This window comes from Syzygium oleosum, unplaced genomic scaffold, assembly GCF_021117445.2.
Source record: "Syzygium oleosum isolate NSW1041296 unplaced genomic scaffold, Sole_v2.1 Sole_v2.11, whole genome shotgun sequence".
Classification (NCBI taxonomy): domain Eukaryota; kingdom Viridiplantae; phylum Streptophyta; class Magnoliopsida; order Myrtales; family Myrtaceae; genus Syzygium; species Syzygium oleosum.
The window spans coordinates 2,358,184-2,377,790 of NW_026607495.1; the positions used below are offsets into that span (position 1 = coordinate 2,358,184).

At 40.8% G+C, this 19,607-nt stretch overlaps 2 protein-coding genes across 2 annotated transcripts; both read right to left on the bottom strand.

Moving 5' to 3' along the window:
- Nucleotides 1–3,653: 3,653 nt before the first annotated feature.
- Nucleotides 3,654–4,804, bottom strand: LOC115688073 (F-box/LRR-repeat protein At3g59190-like). Its single transcript, XM_030613806.2, has 2 exons — nucleotides 4,024–4,804; nucleotides 3,654–3,874 (listed from the first exon to the last, which is right to left on the bottom strand). The coding sequence occupies exons 1-2, from the start codon at nucleotides 4,802–4,804 to the stop codon at nucleotides 3,654–3,656; spliced, it is 1,002 nt and encodes a 333-aa protein (XP_030469666.2).
- An 8,624-nt stretch (nucleotides 4,805–13,428) lies between these two features.
- Nucleotides 13,429–14,909, bottom strand: LOC115688111 (F-box/LRR-repeat protein At3g58980-like). The gene is made up of 3 exons (XM_030613853.1): nucleotides 14,316–14,909; nucleotides 14,025–14,171; nucleotides 13,429–13,930 (listed from the first exon to the last, which is right to left on the bottom strand). The coding sequence occupies exons 1-3, from the start codon at nucleotides 14,814–14,816 to the stop codon at nucleotides 13,676–13,678; spliced, it is 903 nt and encodes a 300-aa protein (XP_030469713.1). The 5' UTR covers nucleotides 14,817–14,909; the 3' UTR covers nucleotides 13,429–13,675.
- Nucleotides 14,910–19,607: the final 4,698 nt, after the last annotated feature.

Below are 19,607 nucleotides of genomic sequence, written 5' to 3' on the forward strand. Positions count from 1 at the left end.
CATTCTTCTAATCGCCGACTATGTTCAGACTTATATTGGTGTCGACGTAAAAGCCGAGTTTACTGGAATTCTTTATCATGTTTGCGCGGGCGTTTGGCATTGGACTGCCAATGGCATCAGCCCGAGCAACCTTATTACCAGCGTTGCTGATTACGTCAAGTTTACTTCGGAATGGCCGCCAAAGAGTGGGTCCGAAGGGGGTCGGGCTTCAGGTGGGACGATGGGTTGCTGTTATGGCGTGGCTTCCGGAGTACTGTAACGGGCTTAGAGGCGAATTCATTGCCGACCTAAATGCCATGATAAGGTACGACCAGAGTGATGCTTTCTTTGTGCTGCCACTCAAGAAGTCTATGCAGGAATTGTGAGACGACTGCAAACTAGAATATGGAGGCAACCCATTGGCACCTGCACCTGTACCTATACCGGCACCAGCACCGGCACCGGCACCGTTCAGGATGTTAATTGAATAAGAAAGCCGTCATAGGGGCTTTTAAAGTTGTTTTCCTGTTAAACTTATCCAATAAGGTTGGGGAGGAGAGACTAAAATAAGAGAAGAAATGATACTGTAACATATACTTGCCTTTTTCAAAGCAAAAAACCACATAATTCATTGAATTATGACCCCATGATGGATGGAATAGTACGAGAAAAGGTTTCATTTCAGAAAAATAAAGACACTAGAGAATCTATCCAAACAACACGAACACAGAAGTCTCGTCCAGAAAAGTACGCAATTTGTGTGCTGAGACTAGCAGAAGCTTTGAACATCTAATAAAACCGTACATCAAATTTTGTCGTCGTCAACCTCACGCAATGTGCAACCACAGCATATTTTTCAGTTGATTCATAGCGTAAATAATCGAAAACGATGGTTTTGACTCCAATTTAGTTTCTTAGCAGAAGCTCAAATGTTATGGAATCGATCGGTCTTTGAACCTTCAAGTACATTGGCAATATGATTGCACTTTTGCTTCTCAATTAAATCCATATTTTCAATTTCTTCAAAACTGGAGAAGAACGAACGAAGAGAAATGACCGTCTTGCACGCTTTCTCCGCCCCTTATTACATTTGAAAATTAGACCAGACAAAGTATACTTAATTGAACTTACTGATATACCTCATTATTATTCCTCTTCAAAGCGTTGAAGCGGTTTGATGCATTAGTTTCAAGTACGCCTTCGTGATACCGTGAAAGAAAGGCCGATGCTATAGTCATTTACTTGAGTAGATGAAACGAACAAATGATTACATTATGGCTCACGAAATGGATTAGCATGTTCTAATTGTGTTTGAAATAAGGTTTAGAAAATTTAATTTTCATGAATCATCTGCTGTCAACATTGAAAGGACATAAGAATGCACAACTCCCCATGTTTCCAAACGGTCTCTTATTTATCTACCATTTGACAAATCATCTTCCCTAAAAGAAGATTAAACGAAAATCAAACTCATGACCTACGATCCGATATTTATTAAAACTGTCAATTCAAAAGGTTATGTAGAGGGAAACTACTTATATTCAAAACCAAACAAATACCATGGATAAACAATGTGAAATATTTTGACTATTAAGTAGAGGAAAACTATACGTATATGAAATTCAAATATATCGTAGATGAGTAATGTGAGATAACTTAACACCTACCTTCACATGCAAGTGAAACAATGCCAATTACATGTTCTTACATTCTTGAACTGTTTAACAATCATAAGATAACATGTCTTGTTTGATTTACAATGGGTTGCGAATTAACTGTTTGTCGCTTAATTTGGGTCACGTTGTGTACTTCCAAAGATGTATGTACTGTCCAGTGACTTTATACACTTCAGCAAATGTAACTCCATACAATATAATTAGCAAAATTAGCCAAATGATGTCTTCTCCCTTGGTACAATTGATTGACTACCACACCTGATCTCAAAGCAAAGCAGTCCCAGAATCAACTGTTAGTCTATACTGTAAGATCGATCATGAACATTACCTACGATTGCATGGCGTAGAAGAGATCTTGCCAAGCAATACAAATCCAAAGTGCCTCTTTAGAAAAAATTAGGTGCAATGAGAAGTTCCAATGTATCTGGGTCTCGATATTAGACACCCAAAAGCTTCAAGCAACTAGATGTAGGTGCAGAGTGAACCGCCGCTCAGGGTCTTTGTCAAGTGATTCATCAGGTCTCCATGAAAATCTTTGGAATAACTCTTGATACAACGAATTATAGTTGCAAGCTCCGGGATGGAGGCGTAGGGTCCAATATTTCGCCATCTTTTCCCCGAAACACAGACACATCAATGGACCCATCAATGAACTAAATTAAGTTCAGATACAGAAAATCTACTGGCTTCAAACCCCAGAGCACAAGACTAGAGAGCGTAAAAGAAAGACTCCCATTTCATGTATAAGGACACAAGTGGTTTTGCACGTAAAATCTCACTCTGATGTGGACACAGAAATACCACAATCTTCGGCCATGAAGCAATGATTCGAGAACATGCATACTCAATGACATGAGGGAAATGCTCAAGGGTCTGCATGCAACTTCAGAGAACTGAAGTATCTGGCATCTATTTAAGTGATAAAATGATACAAAAGAGAGGTAAAGGGAAGGGAGAAGGAATCCAATGACATTGAGTATGGCATTCTAATTAATATGTATATAATGTTTTTTTTTTTATAACCGAGGTATCCGCGCGGCCGGCGAGCTAGGGCTCAAACTAGCGGTGATGCCCGACTAGTCCTCGAGGAGGGCTAGCGCAGCATCCCACCGCCACGACCCTCCACTTAAATCACCGATGGGCGAGTTTGAACTCAGGACCTCTCGTGAAAGGAACTGAGCGCAAACCAACGCGGCCACCGATGGGTGGGTAATATGTATATAATGTTCACATATATATAACCAAAGAAAACGAAAAACATAACGATCAATAAGTCTTGATCAGGAGAAGACATTCTGAAAATAGACACCATGAAATGCTCAAACAATCAGGTGCACTTTGCAGCACTTTAATCCCTTGGGTAGCTTCCACAAGTGCTCTATCAGGTCTCCTTCAAAATGCTAGGTACAGTTTAAGGCACAATGCATTAACCTTTTTTGTCCAGAGTGTAATTATCCCCCGAAATTTTGACATATCTACATGCAGGCAGCCAGGCAATAAAGATTGCTTCTGTAGGATTGTCAGAGTAAAGAAACTACCACCAATGAGAATATAAGATTTAGCATGAGCACGGACCACAATGTTATGGCATAAAAGAGGTCATGCCACACAATACGAACCAAAGGGGCTAATCAAAAGAGCTTACATACAATGAGAAAGTCTCGATGTATTCAGATCCCAGCACTTGACATCCTACAGTATTTAATAGTTAGATGTATCGTGCAGCATGAACCAGTCAAATTCGATATCTCCACCAAGCATTGCCTCAAGTCTCCAACAAGATCTTCAGAACTCTCGTCACAGTAAATAACTAATTCTTTCAGAGCTTTAGCTGTCCTAAGCAAGACCCTAATAGCTGAGATCTCCGCATCAGTTGCATAAAAAAAGCGAAGGGTGATTTTCTTGAGCGATGATAAGAAACAAGGAGGCGTAGGGTCCAATATTCCGTCAAATGTTTGAAAAAACACATCCAGTCTCTGTATCGCAATATCAGATCAGTTAGCTATTGCCCCCACCAGAAGTATGCAATTGCAGTACACCGGAAAAGGTACAGTAATAAATCACCTCTTCAAATTCAAGACTCCTCAAAAAAGGAGATCTTCTAAGTATCACTCCAAGTTGGGTACACTCTAGGCTCCCATCTCCATCCCCGACAGCCAACTTGGTAAGGTTATGAAAAACTGGTAGAGTGTTATGGAGCTCATTGTGCTCATCCAAATCTTACTAACAAATTAAAAAAGCAGTGAACCACACTAGAGAAAATGAACACTGAGTTTTAAAAGGAATGAACATGCATAAGAGGTAAATCCAGCATATCAAATGAATATCATGGAGGGTGCGGGAAAATAGTATAACTTGACAACTTCACCCAGTAAGGTCAGCTTTTTGACATTAGAAAGTTTCCTTAAGAGCTTATATCCACGGTGTATTTGGTATACTGTTGGATGACTGCCCATATCCACATTAATGTAAGCCTCAACTAGCAAGTCAAAGCCAGATATGTTATAGTCACAGAAGAGCTCGCCACAATAGTAGAAGCGCGTGAGACTGGCTCCATTGATCAGTACTTGGCCATTTCGTCCATCATACTCATCACATACACCTATATTCAAGCTCGAGAGATTAGGAGAGGAAATTTTAAGAACTTTGAGAGCCGTCCAGCTGCACCTTGTGAGACGCAACTCCTGTAGGGCAGGGAATGAAAACATCTCTCCAGTATAATCATTGTCCACAAAATTGACTTGCTCAAGTCTTAAGACCTTTATACTCCTAAAACAAAATAAAGAAGGAATTCTGAGATTATTTAGCATTTCTAGATCGAATTTTGTCAGTGTCTTGCACCTAAATAGGCAGCAAGGTAACACGTATGGCTGTTCAATATCATATAGTTGTAGGTCGAGCTCCAGCACGTTGCGCCTGACCGTGGCAGCAATCCACACATTGATGCGGGGCGCATCAGATTGCTTGCTGCACGAGAGAGTGAAAGCATTCAAAGAGGAGCAGTCCCGACACACAAGTGCTCTATCCACGAAATTCATGAAGAGTGTCCGGTTAGGGAATTCAATTTCGTCCAAGAGAAGATTACGGGTGGAAGTCCACAAGTACTCCCATTGTCTCGCCAACACGCTCGTTCTCACAGCATCTTTCATAGGAAGCAAATCTAAGATGCGCAGAAGCAGAGCATCGGGTATGTTGCGGAAGCCAAGCGATCGAACAATAAAATTGACAGAAAAAGAAAATAAATCGGACACCAGATTTACGTGATTCGGTCGTAGTGACTTACGTCCACGGGGAGAGCAGCACGGAATTCCACTATAGATCAGGCGATACAACGGAGATTACAACCACACTCGAGTCACTCAAACACTCTCAGTGTTTCCCAAGCCCCAATTACACCCAATAACTCACACAGTGTTTAGCCCCACAATTCCTCACGAAATAATCTCTCAATCTCGTAAACGAATTATACACAAATCTTATCACAAAATTTACGCTTAAACACTAATTCTTCTTGGATGTAATTCACGAACGAAATCAACTGCCAAGCACTCGCAAGCAGCGGCGCTTCAAGAAGTCTTCGCTCTTGCTCTGGACCCAGGCTTCACGAAAACCACTCTGCTTTTTATCAACAATCGTTCATCAGGGCTCCTCTATCCGAATATTTATATGCATATAAATGTGAGCCCCTTCTTCTTTTCCGACTTCATCAAGGAAGGATAATTCTTATCCTTTTATTTCTTTCTTGTCTCGACCAATCAGCAAACCCAGAAGTCCACACGGAAATTGATTTCCGTATATTCCCCAACAGAGTCCAAGTTGGACTTTCTGTTCCACGCCCAAGACTCAGACGCATATTCGGAAAGCTAATTTCCGAAACTTGGCTTGGATTCTTCTTTTCTGTCCTTTTTACTCAATTTCGGATGTCCGCAAAATATTAATTCGGAATATTCAGATTTTCGCTTTGGGCTTAAACTCGAGACATATATTCAACAATCTTCATCTTGGCTCGACGTTTGAGCCAAGTCACAATCGCTTTGATAGAAATCCGAATTCCGCTACTACTCTCCCACAGCCCCAATGGGCTCAACCGCCACAGATGTCTTTCAAGTCCAAGCCTCGCTTGAACTTCGCCATAGCCGTGGACTTCATCAGAATACCAACTCCACATGCACCTTTAACCGCTCCACAAGGATTTTCCGACACAATCTCCTCAATCACAGATAAAGCAAAACCATCATTGCATCCATATCTGTTCGAAGATCGAATACGCACCTTATCAATATCAGCAGTTACAGCAACTGTTGGCTCAATAGGCTCCACCTCGCTAAAAGCACCATCCGTGTCGATTACTTCGCTAGCACCCGCTACCTCGGGAGTTTCTGGTTGCAACTCCACCTCAAGCTGAACACCGTCCAGATCCGTATAAACACTGCTACTAACACTCCTAGCCAGAAGTACTGAAGACTCGTCAAATGTAACTTCTCTGCTGATAATAGGTGAATTTAATTCCGGGCACCACAACTTATAGCCCCGCTCACCTTGTGCATAACCTAGGAACATGCACTTTCTTGTCCTTCCATCGAGCTTACCATCACTAACTCGAACATAACATGGACAACCAAATATTCTAAGAATAGAATAATCAGCAACGTTACCTGACCACACTTCTTCGGGAGTCCGACATTCAATCGCAGTCGATGGGGATCTATTCTTCAAGTAGCTCGCTGTACTAAGCGCATCCGCCAGGAATCTCCTAGCCATACCAGCACTAGAGAGCATTTTATGGGCCGTCTCTAGTAATGTTCTGCTCATCAACTCCGCAACATGTTGTGGCTCATTGGCACTAGTGCGGTGTTTCACTATGCCTTCCTTCATGTAGAATTTGTTTAACAGCTCTGAGCAAAACTCCATACTACTGTCAGTCTGCACCTGCTTGATCGTTTTACCAGTCTCCTTTTCGATCAAAGCTCTCAACTGCATGATCCTAACAACAGCATTAAACATGTGCCTTAACACAAACACCCAAGTCTTCCTCGAGTAGTCATCAACAACTGTTAGCATAAATCTGGCACTTTTCCTCGAAGGAAATCGCGACAACCTGCGAACATCTAAGTGAATCAATTCTGCAATTTCCGTGGTTTCCTTAACAATCGTACTGAACTGCACTTTCCGCCGTTGATCTAAATCACAGCACCTGCATATATTCAGTTCGTTAGCCACATAACCACATAGCAAATTTCTTTCACTTAGAGCCTTCAGGCTTCTCTCGCTAATGTGCCCCAAACGCATATGCCACAATTCAGACTCTCGAACCGATGTATCCGACGTCTCCGCAGCGAATTCCGTCACTGTCTCACCTTGAAGCTCATACAGGCTACTATGCTTGATTCCTTTCATTATCACCAAGGCACCTCGAACAACTTTCAGAACTCCACATTCTGAAGAATATCGACACCCAACTGAATCTAGGGCACTCAAGGAAATCATATTTTTCTTCAACTCTGGAACATGCCTTACTCCAGTCAATGTCCACACAATACCATCATGCATTCTAATTCTAACATCACCAACACCAATAACATCGCATTCAGAATTGTTTCCCAACTGCACTTTACTACTATCCGTGCACTGATAAGTAGTAAACCAGTTTCTGTTTGGTGTAGCATGAAAAGAACAACCAGAATCCATAATCCATCCATCAAACGATGAATTATCAGTGACAGACAAGACAAAATCAGCATTATCCGAATTACTGTCTGCTATAGCTGCAACATCATCCGCAGACTCAACTCTAATTCCCTTACCCTTCTTGTTTTTCAGCTTAAGGCAATCCCTTCTAAGATGCCCCCTCTTGCCACAACTCCAACAGACAATACCACCAGTCCTAGACTGACTTCGTCTATTCGAGTTCATACTACTTCTGCTAACACGTGTACCAGTTCTTCCTCTATTTTCACCTACTAAAGCAGCAGATACATGTTCGCCAGATTCTCTTCTACGGATGTCCTCACTTAGAATTAAATCTCGAACACCATCAAACGTCAAACTTGTTGACCCAGAGGAATTACTAACAGCAGTAACAGTAGTATTCCAACTATCAGGCAATGAAGATAATAGAATCAAAGCACGTACCTCATCTTCAAAGTCAATATCAACTGAACTCAATTGACTAACGATCACATTGAATTCATTAATATGATCAGCAACTGATGCACCTTCGCTCATCTTCAAATTAAACAGACGTCGCATCAAATAGAACTTGTTGATTGCAGAGGGCTTCTCGTACATGTCCGACAGGGCTTTCATCAAACCCGCAGTGGTTCTCTCTTTCACGATGTTAAACGCGACGTTACGTGCCAACGTCAGCCGAATAACACCCAAAGCTCGTCTATCTAGCAATTTCCAATCAGCTTGCTTCATCGTCTCTGGCTTCTCTCCAGACAAGGGCAAGTGCAATTTCATCTGATATAGATTATCCTCAATCTGCATCTTCCAGAAATCAAAATCTTTCCCATCAAATCTGTCGATTCTCACTTTTCCTTCTTCTATCGCCATCGATTCGCTTCAACTCAGCCAAATCTAGCTCTGATACCAATTGTTGCGGAAGCCAAGCGATCGAACAATAAAATTGACAGAATAAGAAAATAAATCGGACAACAGATTTACGTGGTTCGGTCGTAGTGACCTACGTCCACGGGGAGAGCAGCACGGAATTCCACTATAGATCAGGCGATACAACGGAGATTACAACCACACTCGAGTCACTCAAACACTCTCAGTGTTTCCCAAGCCCCAATTACACCCAATAACTCACACAGTGTTTAGCCCCACAATTCCTCACGAAATAATCTCTCAATCTCGTAAACGAATTATACACAAATCTTATCACAAGATTTACGCTTAAACACTAATTCTTCTTGGATGTAATTCACGAACGAAATCAACTGCCAAGCACTCGCAAGCGGCGGCGCTTCAAGAAGTCTTCGCTCTTGCTCTGGACCCAGGCTTCACGAAAACCACTCTGCTTTTTATCAACAATCGTTCATCAGGGCTCCTCTATCCGAATATTTATATGCATATAAATGTGAGCCCCTTCTTCTTTTCCGACTTCATCAAGGAAGGATAATTCTTATCCTTTTATTTCTTTCTTGTCTCTGACCAATCAGCAAACCCAGAAGTCCACACGGAAATTGATTTCCGTATATTCCCAGCAGAGTCCAAGTTGGACTTTCCTGTTCCACGCCCAAGACTCAGACGCATATTCGGAAAGCTAATTTCCGAAACTTGGCTTGGATTCTTCTTTTCTGTCCTTTTTACTCAATTTCGGATGTCCGCAAAATATTAATTCGGAATATTCAGATTTTCGCTTTGGGCTTAAACTCGAGACATATATTCAACAGGGTAGATCACACAATTTCCTGCAGCTACTAACATCCGTGTTCTTATTCCTCTTTTGACATTTAGCTTCCCCAGCCAGAGAAGTTGCATCCATGGCTTCCATAAACCTTTCCACTCGGAAGACTAATCTAAAAGGAGGGAACGAACCGATGCCTCAGAGGACAAGTCTTGGCAAATAAATCACCAAATATCTTACACAACAGTCAGCACAACAGAGAATAAACGAACTTTTCCTCAAACTTTAGCAAGTGCGCTTCAACGATTGATGAAACAGAACAAGAACGGATTCAGAGACAAAACCATGGCAAAATTACTGTGACCCATGAATGTGAACCCCATCAAAATGCAGCATTGGAACAAGACAGATTTGGCTAAAAACAGCAGCAACTTCACGTGACGCACCCTCACAACCGGCTAAAACTGCCACCCTCTTCCTTAAATTACAGAAACAACAGATTAACCACAGCATTAACAATGAAGCCCCTGATGGGTTTCGCTCGACAGAAGACTGACTAGCGCAAGAAAATGGCAACCCCAGAGAAAACAACTCGCTGGTCTCACGGACCGAAGGCGGCAAGGGAGCAAGGAAAGCGGGGTAGAGAGCAGAGCTCGAAGTTGTCAGCGAACAGTGAAGATTACCTTTGCGTTTTCTACGCTCGAGCCATGGCATTCGTGTGCCACTGCAGCACCGAGCGTGATGGGCTGGGGAGTCCCAGAGAGAAGGAACAGGGAGGGAACTGTGTAGTAGTCATGAAAGCCGGAAATGGTAAGGCGTGGCCGGGGCAAGCTAGGCCCGGTATCGTAAAATTACGCCCAATTCCACGAAAAAGGATTATCTTTATTTTGAGTGACAATTTTGGCCAGAATTTTTTTTTATCTTGTAAAAAATCACTAATAATTTGAAAATTTCACATCACGGGATCAAATTTGGGATTCGAGTAAAAGTTAGTGCTTTTTATTGAGACAACAAAAAAATTCGAGCCAGAACTATCACTCAAGGTAAAATTGATGCTTTTTTTTTTTGGAATTAGCCCCATAAAATTAGGTTGATACCATTAATGCACGATTACGTTCTGTTTGTTTCATGAAAAATGAATAGTCCGGAACCTAAAAATAATCAATCATGTCCCTTGAAATAATTAGCCAATAAGAGATATTTTCGGGAAAAGTGTCAGCAAAGTCCTAAACCCTAAACTTTTTTCATTGATGTTAATTCAGTCTTAAACCTTTTTTTGGTATCAATTCAGCCCTTTCGGCTAATTTTGGCCGGAATTTGCTGATGTGGATACCAGTCGGCCTACGTGGCACTGCCGGCGATAACGTGGACAACTTTTAATAATATTTTAATAATTTTTGAATATTTTTATTTATTTATTTTTAAAAAATTCTTTTTTTCTTTTTTTTTTTTCCTTTCTTCTTCCTCCAGCTGGTCGCCGGTCCGGCGATTGGCTGGAGGCCAGGGCTGACGAGCCTCACCGGCCAATGGCGAGGCTCGCCCTCGCCAGCGATGGCGAAGGTGAGCCTCGCCAACGGCTGGGTGGGGCATGATCTCACCGAATTTGGTGAGGTCGAGCCTCACCCATGATCCAATGAGGGCAAGCCTCGTCCAACCCAGCGCAAGGCTCGAGCCCTCGCCGGATGGCCGTGAGGGCGGCCTCGAGCTGGGCTGGGCGAGGCGCAACCTCACCGGATCTAGCGAGGTTGAGCCTCCCGCATGGCCGACGAGGCTTGACCCTCGCCAGATCCGGCGAGGGTGAGCCTTGCCCAGCCCAGTGCGAGACCGCGACGGCGAGGGTCGCCCTCGCCAGTGGCTAGCGAGGCGAACCTTGCCGGCCCTGGCCTCCAACCGGTCGCCGGATCGGCAACCGGCTGGAGGAAGGAGAAAGGGAAAGGAAAAAAAAGAAAAAAATAAAAAATAAATAAAAAAATTCGATAAATATGAAAATATTATTAAAAGTTATCCACGTCATTGCCGGCGGTGCCATGTAGGCCGACCGACGTCCACATCAGCAAAATCATGCCAAAATTAGCCGAAAGGACTAAATTGACATAAAGACAAAATGTTTAGGACTGAATTGGCACCAAAAAAAGGTTTAGAACTAAATTTGTACCAATGCAAAAGGTTTAGGACTTTTCTGACACTTTTCTCGAGATATTTCCATTGCTGACAACAATTTATGTCTAGGCATTTTCATGGGCGATGAAAATTTTCTTGGTTCATTCATTTTTGTAAGCGGTACAAATGATCATTTTTAGGAATATATTTTCGAAATCATTCATTTTCTGCGAAACAATCGGAGCCTTATTTCAGATTAATTTCAGTCTCGTGAAATCTATGACACATGTACTCCAAACTAATTAATTTACCTCTAGAAAAGTCTCAAATTGATATTTCTAACTCAAACCCTTCAATAAAATGTATACGTGTCAACACATATGGATTTTCTACGTTAGATCTATTATTTTTCACGCTAGATACATTTCGCAGTAATCTGCCACGTGCATTGACATCTATGTATCTTTTGAAATGCTGACGGAAGGTACACTTTGATTAGGGTATCAGATTGGATATTTTTTTAAGACGAAAATTAATTTTGGCTAGAAGTGTTGCAGAATACCAATTTGAGATTATTTTCTAGACGAAAATTAGCTTGAGGTAATTGTGTTGCAAAAATATCAATTTGTGATTTTTAATGGTATTGACCTTATAAAGTTCCGGGCCAGTAATGCCCGCGAAAAACTCGAATTTTACTTCATAGATTGAGGATGATCCACTAAACCAGTCAAAAATCTTTGAAAAACAATTAGCAGAAAATTTGTTTGTGATGTCTCGTATTCTGTTCTTTGTTCTCTTGAGCATCCTGTCTCTTGCGGTTGATCTCCAGGGCGTTGTCTCAAGCCATCTTAGCTTAAGCTTTGCTTGACTGTGGCTGGTGAGAGGGAGATGAACTTGAACAGATGACAGAAGCAGAGGATGCAATCAGCACAAGCAATCTATGGCGATTCCGGTGTTCATTTCCTGGATGACCCTCTTAGTGCCGTGCCGTCGATGCATGCACTTGTCTTTGCAAGGCATGGTTCGAAGCTTTGCAACTTAACTTTACAAGCGCCCGCTCCAAGCAATTTGATCTCCAGGGTTCTGAACTCCTGGGTGTACCAAGCGTTTCATCAAGTCGCCGTCAAAATGTATAGACGTTTGTTTAAGAACTTTAGCTGTCCTAAGCTAGATTCTTAAGGCCAGAAGCTTACTTTCGGGCATTGCCAACATCTCAAGCAATGAGGTACAGTACTACCCAGACGGCACGGGATTATGGTTGGCTCAACATGCGAGTCTAAGCCAAATAGGTTATAGTCACATAAGAGCTCGCCACAGAGGATGAGGGACTTCAGATCTGCTGCATTTCTAAGTACTAGACAATTGCCTGTACTATGTACGGAGCAGTCGTGCATAGACAAGCTCAAGGGCTTTGTTGCAGAAAGTTTTAGGAACACTTTGAGACATAATTTTTCAAGGGCAGGTGCTAAAAACAGCCTTTTCAATTTAACCATCACCCACAAAATCGATGTGCTCGAGTGTTAAGACCTGTAGACTCGTGAAAGAATCTAATGAAGGGATCTTGAGAGAACTCGTTGACAAGCGGAGAGTAAATTCTGCTAGCGTTTCACAACTAAAAATGCTGCAAGGTGATGCAAAGGGCCATCCTATCCCCCAAAGCGATAGCTTGAGTTCCTGAACATTGCATCTAATCGATGCAACGATCCAGGCATTCATTGGAGATGCATCACGACCCGCGATGCATATGAGAGAGAATTGGCTGAAAAAAGATTGATTTTTCTCAATGAACTGAGTCGACCCCTTCTCTCTCTCTCTCTCTTTCTCTTCAGAAAGGTCAAAGCCAATGAAGCCTTCTAAAATTCGTATCCATATCTCGCATCTCCTAAGGAAAGTGAAGTCGAGTCAAATTCCTCAAAGCATTCATTCTCCAGGTAAATCGAATGCTAGATTCTCTGACATGCTTAGCTTCAGTCGACTTATGTTTCGGTACTCTCTTTTTTCGCCGGTGACCGAAACCATGGCAATCTTCAATGCAGTGAATGAACTGGTGGAGCTGTTGAAATCAAATTCTCCATGATTGTCTGATCAATTGGTGATGAACTATGGTCATACTGTGCGAGTGCTTTGTGGTGATTATCAATTTGTAATGCTGTTGCTGAAACTTTTGCTGTTCAGGATTTTATTTTACTCGAAGCTGATTATGTTGGTGGGAAGTTTGCAATCCACGCATTAATGCGAGCATGTCCCCCGATGCATGTAAAGATGGTGTTAAATTTACTTGATACATCAAATAAGTGCAAGAGAACGCAGAAATGCCCGACAACCTCCATCGCAATTCTTCTCCCGTTTACATCCCCGCCAACAAGCATGAACATTGTCAGGATGTCTGTATTTGATAAATGAGATCGTACACTATAATAAACAATGATGAGCCTGATCAAAAAAAACTATACACAGCGAGAAGTCAAAGAAACATTACGACCGCAGCTGTAGACACCCGAAAGGTTCAAATAACAAAAATTATCCTTCACCAACCTGCCTTGGTTGGGGACACGGCGAACTAAATTTAGTCTGTGGTGTTTTGGCGCACTAGCTCCGCCAAGTCTCTGATCAAGTACTCATCAAAACCCAAATGATCTCCAGGACGACTTAGGATAATTTCCTCTAGAACTTTAGCGGTCCTAAGCAAAATCCTTAAAGCTAACATCTCTGCCTCCGTGCCAAAAAATGCACCTACAGTGATTCTCTTGAGTGACGACGAGAAGCAAGGAGGGGGAGGGTCCAGTATCCCATCCACCAATCTATGGTCCACACGCAATCCCTGAATAAAAGAATCAGATCAATAAGCTTTCGAGTTTGCAGGGAAACTATTCTTGATAGCAGTAGTCTATGAAGGAGCTACATTAGGAAATCACCTTAGTAAATTCAAGATTCTCCAAACGGGGAGATCTTCTAAGGATCGCTGCCAGTGTTGGCGAAGACAAGCACATGACTCCAATGGATAGTTTCAACGTTATAAGATTACGGAACACCGGGAGGGCATCATGGAGTGGACTGTCGATCTTTTAAGAGCAAAGGAAAGAACAGTGAACAACAACAGAAGGAACAACCCTGAACTTCTTGAAGCATTAGACATATATAACAACTGAAATGACGCCTAATGGGACATATCATAAGCAAGTAATGAAGAGAACAAAGAGTCATACCCGGAAACTAAGGCCCCTTAGTGTCAGAAACTTTACATTTAGAAGGCCTTTTAAAGGCCTATGCCAACGGTCGACTGGATCAGACCGTGCATAGGGCACATAATCCACATAATCCACTTCGACCATAGCCTCAACCGGCATGGATGAGCCAGATATGGTGTAGTCATAGAGGAGCCCACCCGAGCAGTAGAAGTACTTGAGACCGGGTCCATGGATCACTATTTTGCAATTACCATTGCCACTACGATCCCCATCACATCGCGCTTCAGTTACACGCAAGCTCCGAAGCTTGGGAGCAGACACATTCAAAACTTGGAGATCTGCCCAGTCACATTTATTAAGAAACAACCGCTCAAGAGCAGCGCCTGAGAGCATCCTTTCCGTGGAAACATCGTCCACAAACTTGACATACTCGAGAGTTAAGAGCTTTAGACTCGAAAAACGAACTGAAGAAGGAACTCTGAGAGTATCCGGAAAGCATAGATCAAGTTGTGTCAGCATTTCACACCTAAATAGAGAGGAAGGTAGAGCCGGCGGCTCTATGTGTGAATAGAGTTCTAACTTGAGATCCTGAACGTTGCACCTTACCGCAGCATCAAGGCATGCATCAATGCGAGATGCATCATTGTTGTCTAAGGCACATCTGAGAGAGAAAACTCTTATAAAGGAGCGGTCACGCAATAGTAATGCTCTTTCCAAGAAATTCAGGAAAAGCATCCCATCACGGCATTCACACTGATCAAAGATTAGATCACAGTGGGAAGTCCACAAATATTCCCACCTTCTCGACAACACGCTTGTTTTCACGGCATCTTTCATTGGAAGCATACCTAAGATGCTTTTAAGCAGACCATCAGGTAGATCACATATTCGCTTGCAGCTATTAACACGCGTGTTTCTATTCCTGTTCTGATTCGTAGCTTTCGGAGCCATAGACATTGGCAACCTTCACTCACACAAGCACTCGCAGCTTTATGGCCAACCTCAGCCTAGAATATGAAGGGAAAACAAGATAAGAAACTGTCGACTCGGTAGACAACCCTTGGCAAATCAATCACCAGTTCTGCACTAATCATACTTGAGCAGTGGAAAAAAAAACAAAACAATACTTGATGTTGATCGCCATTCCTTGCGCTCGAAAAACTGTTCTTTGCTCAGTTTTGATGGCACAGATTCAAGGATCCCCATGTATAGTCACTTTAACAAGTACACACAACACAAAGGCGGCATTTTTAACCAACAAAAGAGCTGCTGAACGTATAAAAATGCAATCTTGCGAGTGAAAAATCAACTTTTCGAAACGATCGACACAATATGCGTAGTGGGCTAACAACTGTAGCATCGGTTTCGCGTAATGCGCGACACCACGACAAGATGCCCGGGTTTAGTCAAGAAACCCCAGAACGTATTTGCATGCAAGACAAAAGCATACCAGTGAACAAAAACTCGAAAGTATCAATGAGGAGTGACGACGACCTTGTTCTCGCTAGCAGGTGATCAAGCCACGGCGACAGATGATGAGCCAGGAACTCCAAGAGTCTCATGCTTTAAAAGACCTTTGGATTCTCATGCATGTTGCACGTCGCATTCGAAATTCCCGGGCTCGCGGCAACATGATAATCATCCATGTACCATTTTAAAATCAGAAAATTCTTCTTGATTTTTCAAACGAGTCTTAGTTGATGCGGTTTGTCGTTCGAACTCGGTCTAGATCGTATTTTGAAACTGGGGTGACTCGGATTCAAGCTGGAGAGCTTGATCAGGTCGACACTTTGTGTAGAATGGTCTGCTTGGGTGTAGCTACATGGGTATCACATGCATTATAGAACAGATTCAAGTCTCTACATCTGGTATACACATCTTTGTGGCAGCACAGATTGAGGAATACGCGAATTGGGGAGCATGTCTAGCTTCTGAGATTACAGGAAGCAATTCCCTTGGAATGCGCAGGCACGCCGCCATTCGTGTTTGGTAATAGTCAGCGGATCTAAGTAGGAGTCCTAAACTTTTTTCATGTTTTGCCATTTTTTGGGGAAATTACCAAAAAAATTCTAAATCTATTTGGCACTTGTGTCAATTGAATCGTGTACGTTTCAATTGTGCAAATTGAGTGCTCAAACTTTTCACGTTTTGCCAATTAAGTCCATCCAATCAATTTTAGCCGGAAAACGACGACGTGAACGCCGGTTGTGCCACGTAAGACGGCCGGCGCTGACGTGGACAATACATTATATTTTTTTATTTTCTTTTTATTTCTTTATTTGTTTTTTACTCTCTGAACTTGGTAGAAAAAAACAGAAAAAAAGAACGAAAGAAGAGTAAGATAGGTGATAATGATGTGTTTAAGATTATATGCTTGCGCAAAGTATATGGTACTTTTTCGCCACGTTTTCCGTATGTAACCAGTAAATTTTAACTTATTGATTTTTCGTTTATCAACTTCAGTCTTATAATCTTATATTTGATCTTGAAGTACAGTTTTTTAAAGATATATGTTAGTTTAAAAAAATAATCGTGATAGTGAAATTTTCAATTCAACTTTAAAACTTCATCTCTTTCGTTTTGAAATTTGAAGAAATAGGCAATGATAAAATATTTTGAAATACATTTTTTAACTGACATATACCATTTTGAATAAAATTCATGACCGGAAAGATATCCATTTAGTTTAAAGTCAAGTAAAATGAGAATTATCTCGTTATGTCAATGCCATAGATTAGGAAGGTTAATTTGAAAATAATTGATGATATCAGACTATATATAGTTACGTATACATTGAAAATATTAAATTGAGATGTACATAGACAAACTACTCCTAATTTGATATTTAAATTTGTTTGCGCCCAAAAATGATCAATTTTTTGTTATTATTAACGTGCGATAGACTTAGTCGATAAGAACAGAGTTTGGTCATTTATTATTGACAATGTGAAGAATCAACAACTTGATGAATCGACAGTTTGAAGGAATCAACAAAAAGTGGAGTTGACAATATCGGATGCAACCATCAAAGAAGTAATCACCAACGTAGTGGAATAAAGTAACTGTCAACGTAGTGGAGTCGAAGAAACCGTCAAGATGGAGACAACATATCCGTCGATAACCGTTTGTAACTACCGTTGTAACCTATGTTGTAAGCGCTATTTGTAACCTCAGTGATTGTAGATTTTAAATAGCCACATCGTACTCTTCGAAAATCCCTCGACAAATCAATCAAAATGTTATTTTTCAATTATTTTTACTTTCACGTACTGCACTTTATTTTTCCTTAAATGTAGCATTTCGATTCGCATCGTCGATTAAATTTCGGCATGTATATCTATCCTGATGTTGTGTCTTCAATTAAATTCCGGTACAGTTTACATTCTCAAGTAAATTTGTCACAGGTGTACTAGTTTGGGGTTTTTCGTGGTATTAACCCAAAGAAGAACGGATCATGATCACTCAAACTATTAAATGCATCACACTATTAAATGCATCACACAATAAATAATTAAAAATTGGTCTATTAGACTCACTAAATAAAATAAAAGTTGAGCAGTTAAAATATACTGACTACAATGTAATGACACATATTAAAGTTATAATTAAAACGAATGCATATCAAAACTAATAGATGATTTTTTTTACTCTTACTTGTGCTTAAGTTATTTTTTGAATACTGGTTTTATATTACAAAAAGAATATACAACTCATTAACAAAATAGTTAGTTTTTTTTTGTCGAAAACACAATAATTAGTTAGCTATTTACCAAATAACCTATTTTTTGGAAAAGAGTTACACCAATTTTGTTATAAATGGAGAAAGGAAAGGAAAAACCAAAAAAGAAGAAAAGAAGGCAAACAATAATCTTAAATAAAAAGTGGGCACTACATTTAACTTAATAAATGTCGTTTGAGAGGAGCATGAATAGTTTCGCTTATAGTAAAATTGAAAAAGAAGAAATAAAGGTAAGAAATAATTTTAAATCAAAAGTAAGACCCATAAGGGATAGTGTAGTTAATTCAAAGTAAAATGGAGTTTCAGAAGTCAATAATGAGGTGGAAATAGCGTAAGCCGAAAACATCCTCTTCGGAGATTTACCATAATAAAATCATAGCCATATTCTCCAACGTGAAATTTTAGAAGATTAAATTTAATTAAATCGGAACATTGCATAATAAAAATTATTTTTTGAAAATGCCAATGAAAATATGGTTATTTGGATTGACAAAAATTAATATCATCCATGAACTGCATATGAAAAAATACAAAGATGCCTTATCTTGCAAAATGATTTTAGTGTATACCTAGATATTCCTCTAACGTAGTACATACTCTGTGTAAAAGTATATCGCCAATATAATAAGAAAAAAAGATGAATTTTTTAATACAATAAATAAATATATTTGATATATATTTACCCTAATGAAATTAAAAATAAAAAGTTCACTGACAAAGTGAGCTTTTGAGATAAGTGAGACCACCCTTCATACTTGAGAAGGGGAGGTGGGGATTCGAATCCCCACTTTCTCAAGAGGACTAAGGGTGGGGATACGTAATTTCAGATATGGATTTTGACTCCCACACCTTGCAAGAGGCAAAACAAAAATTTAAGAGTGAGTTGAGAGTTAAAGTAGGATGGACAAAAAAAAAAGATAAGAGGGACAAAGAATAGATAAAGTTGTTATAAGATTAATAATGAAGAAGACATTTCAATTTTTTACTATATCAAAGAATGTCTTTTTTGGTTATTATTGGTGAGATAATTTTACACTGAGCATGTAAAACGTTATAGGAATTGTCACGCCCCGAAGCCCAACAGGCTCGCGACACCCCTTCGATGGCCGTATTGAACGCGACGTCCCAGGACGTGTCACCGACCCATACGAAACACGCAAAGACGTACACAAGCGGAAGCGAAAATTTAGCAACCCTGACGATAGTTAGTGACAAGAGATAGCACCACAGCATTCACAAATACACAACATCAAAAGGGAACAGGGATTGGGTAGCCTACTTCACTATACAAAAGAGGAGCATCCAAAGATGAAACGAAGCATCAAATGCCCAAGGTCACTTCCGGCCTCTGAACCGCACGTGACGACTATCCGTCACTCCAAACCTGAAAATGTTTAACAACGGGGGTGAGATAAATCTCAATAAGCAAACAACCTAAACCCAACCTAGGCCAATGCGTACCCAGACAAGTCTCAACGTGCAATCTAACCATCGACGTACTAGAAATCACATAGACATACTTACCTCGCTTCTAATCATGCGCCAACTCTGGATATTAGTCAAATCACTAT

Bases quoted from the DNA above. Each gene is read 5' to 3' on its own strand.
- LOC115688073 (XM_030613806.2), bottom strand. From the start codon at position 4,804: ATGAAAGATGCTGTGAGAACGAGCGTGTTGGCGAGACAATGGGAGTAC. The intron at 3,875-4,023 runs GTGAAGTTGTCA...TTTGTTAGTAAG, and splicing joins CAAAAAGCTGACCTTACTGG to ATTTGGATGAGCACAATGAG.
- LOC115688111 (XM_030613853.1), bottom strand. From the start codon at position 14,816: ATGCTGACACAACTTGATCTATGCTTTCCGGATACTCTCAGAGTTCCT. The intron at 14,172-14,315 runs GTATGACTCTTT...TGCTCTTAAAAG, and splicing joins TAAGGGGCCTTAGTTTCCGG to ATCGACAGTCCACTCCATGA. The intron at 13,931-14,024 runs GTGATTTCCTAA...TCTTTTATTCAG, and splicing joins AGAATCTTGAATTTACTAAG to GGATTGCGTGTGGACCATAG.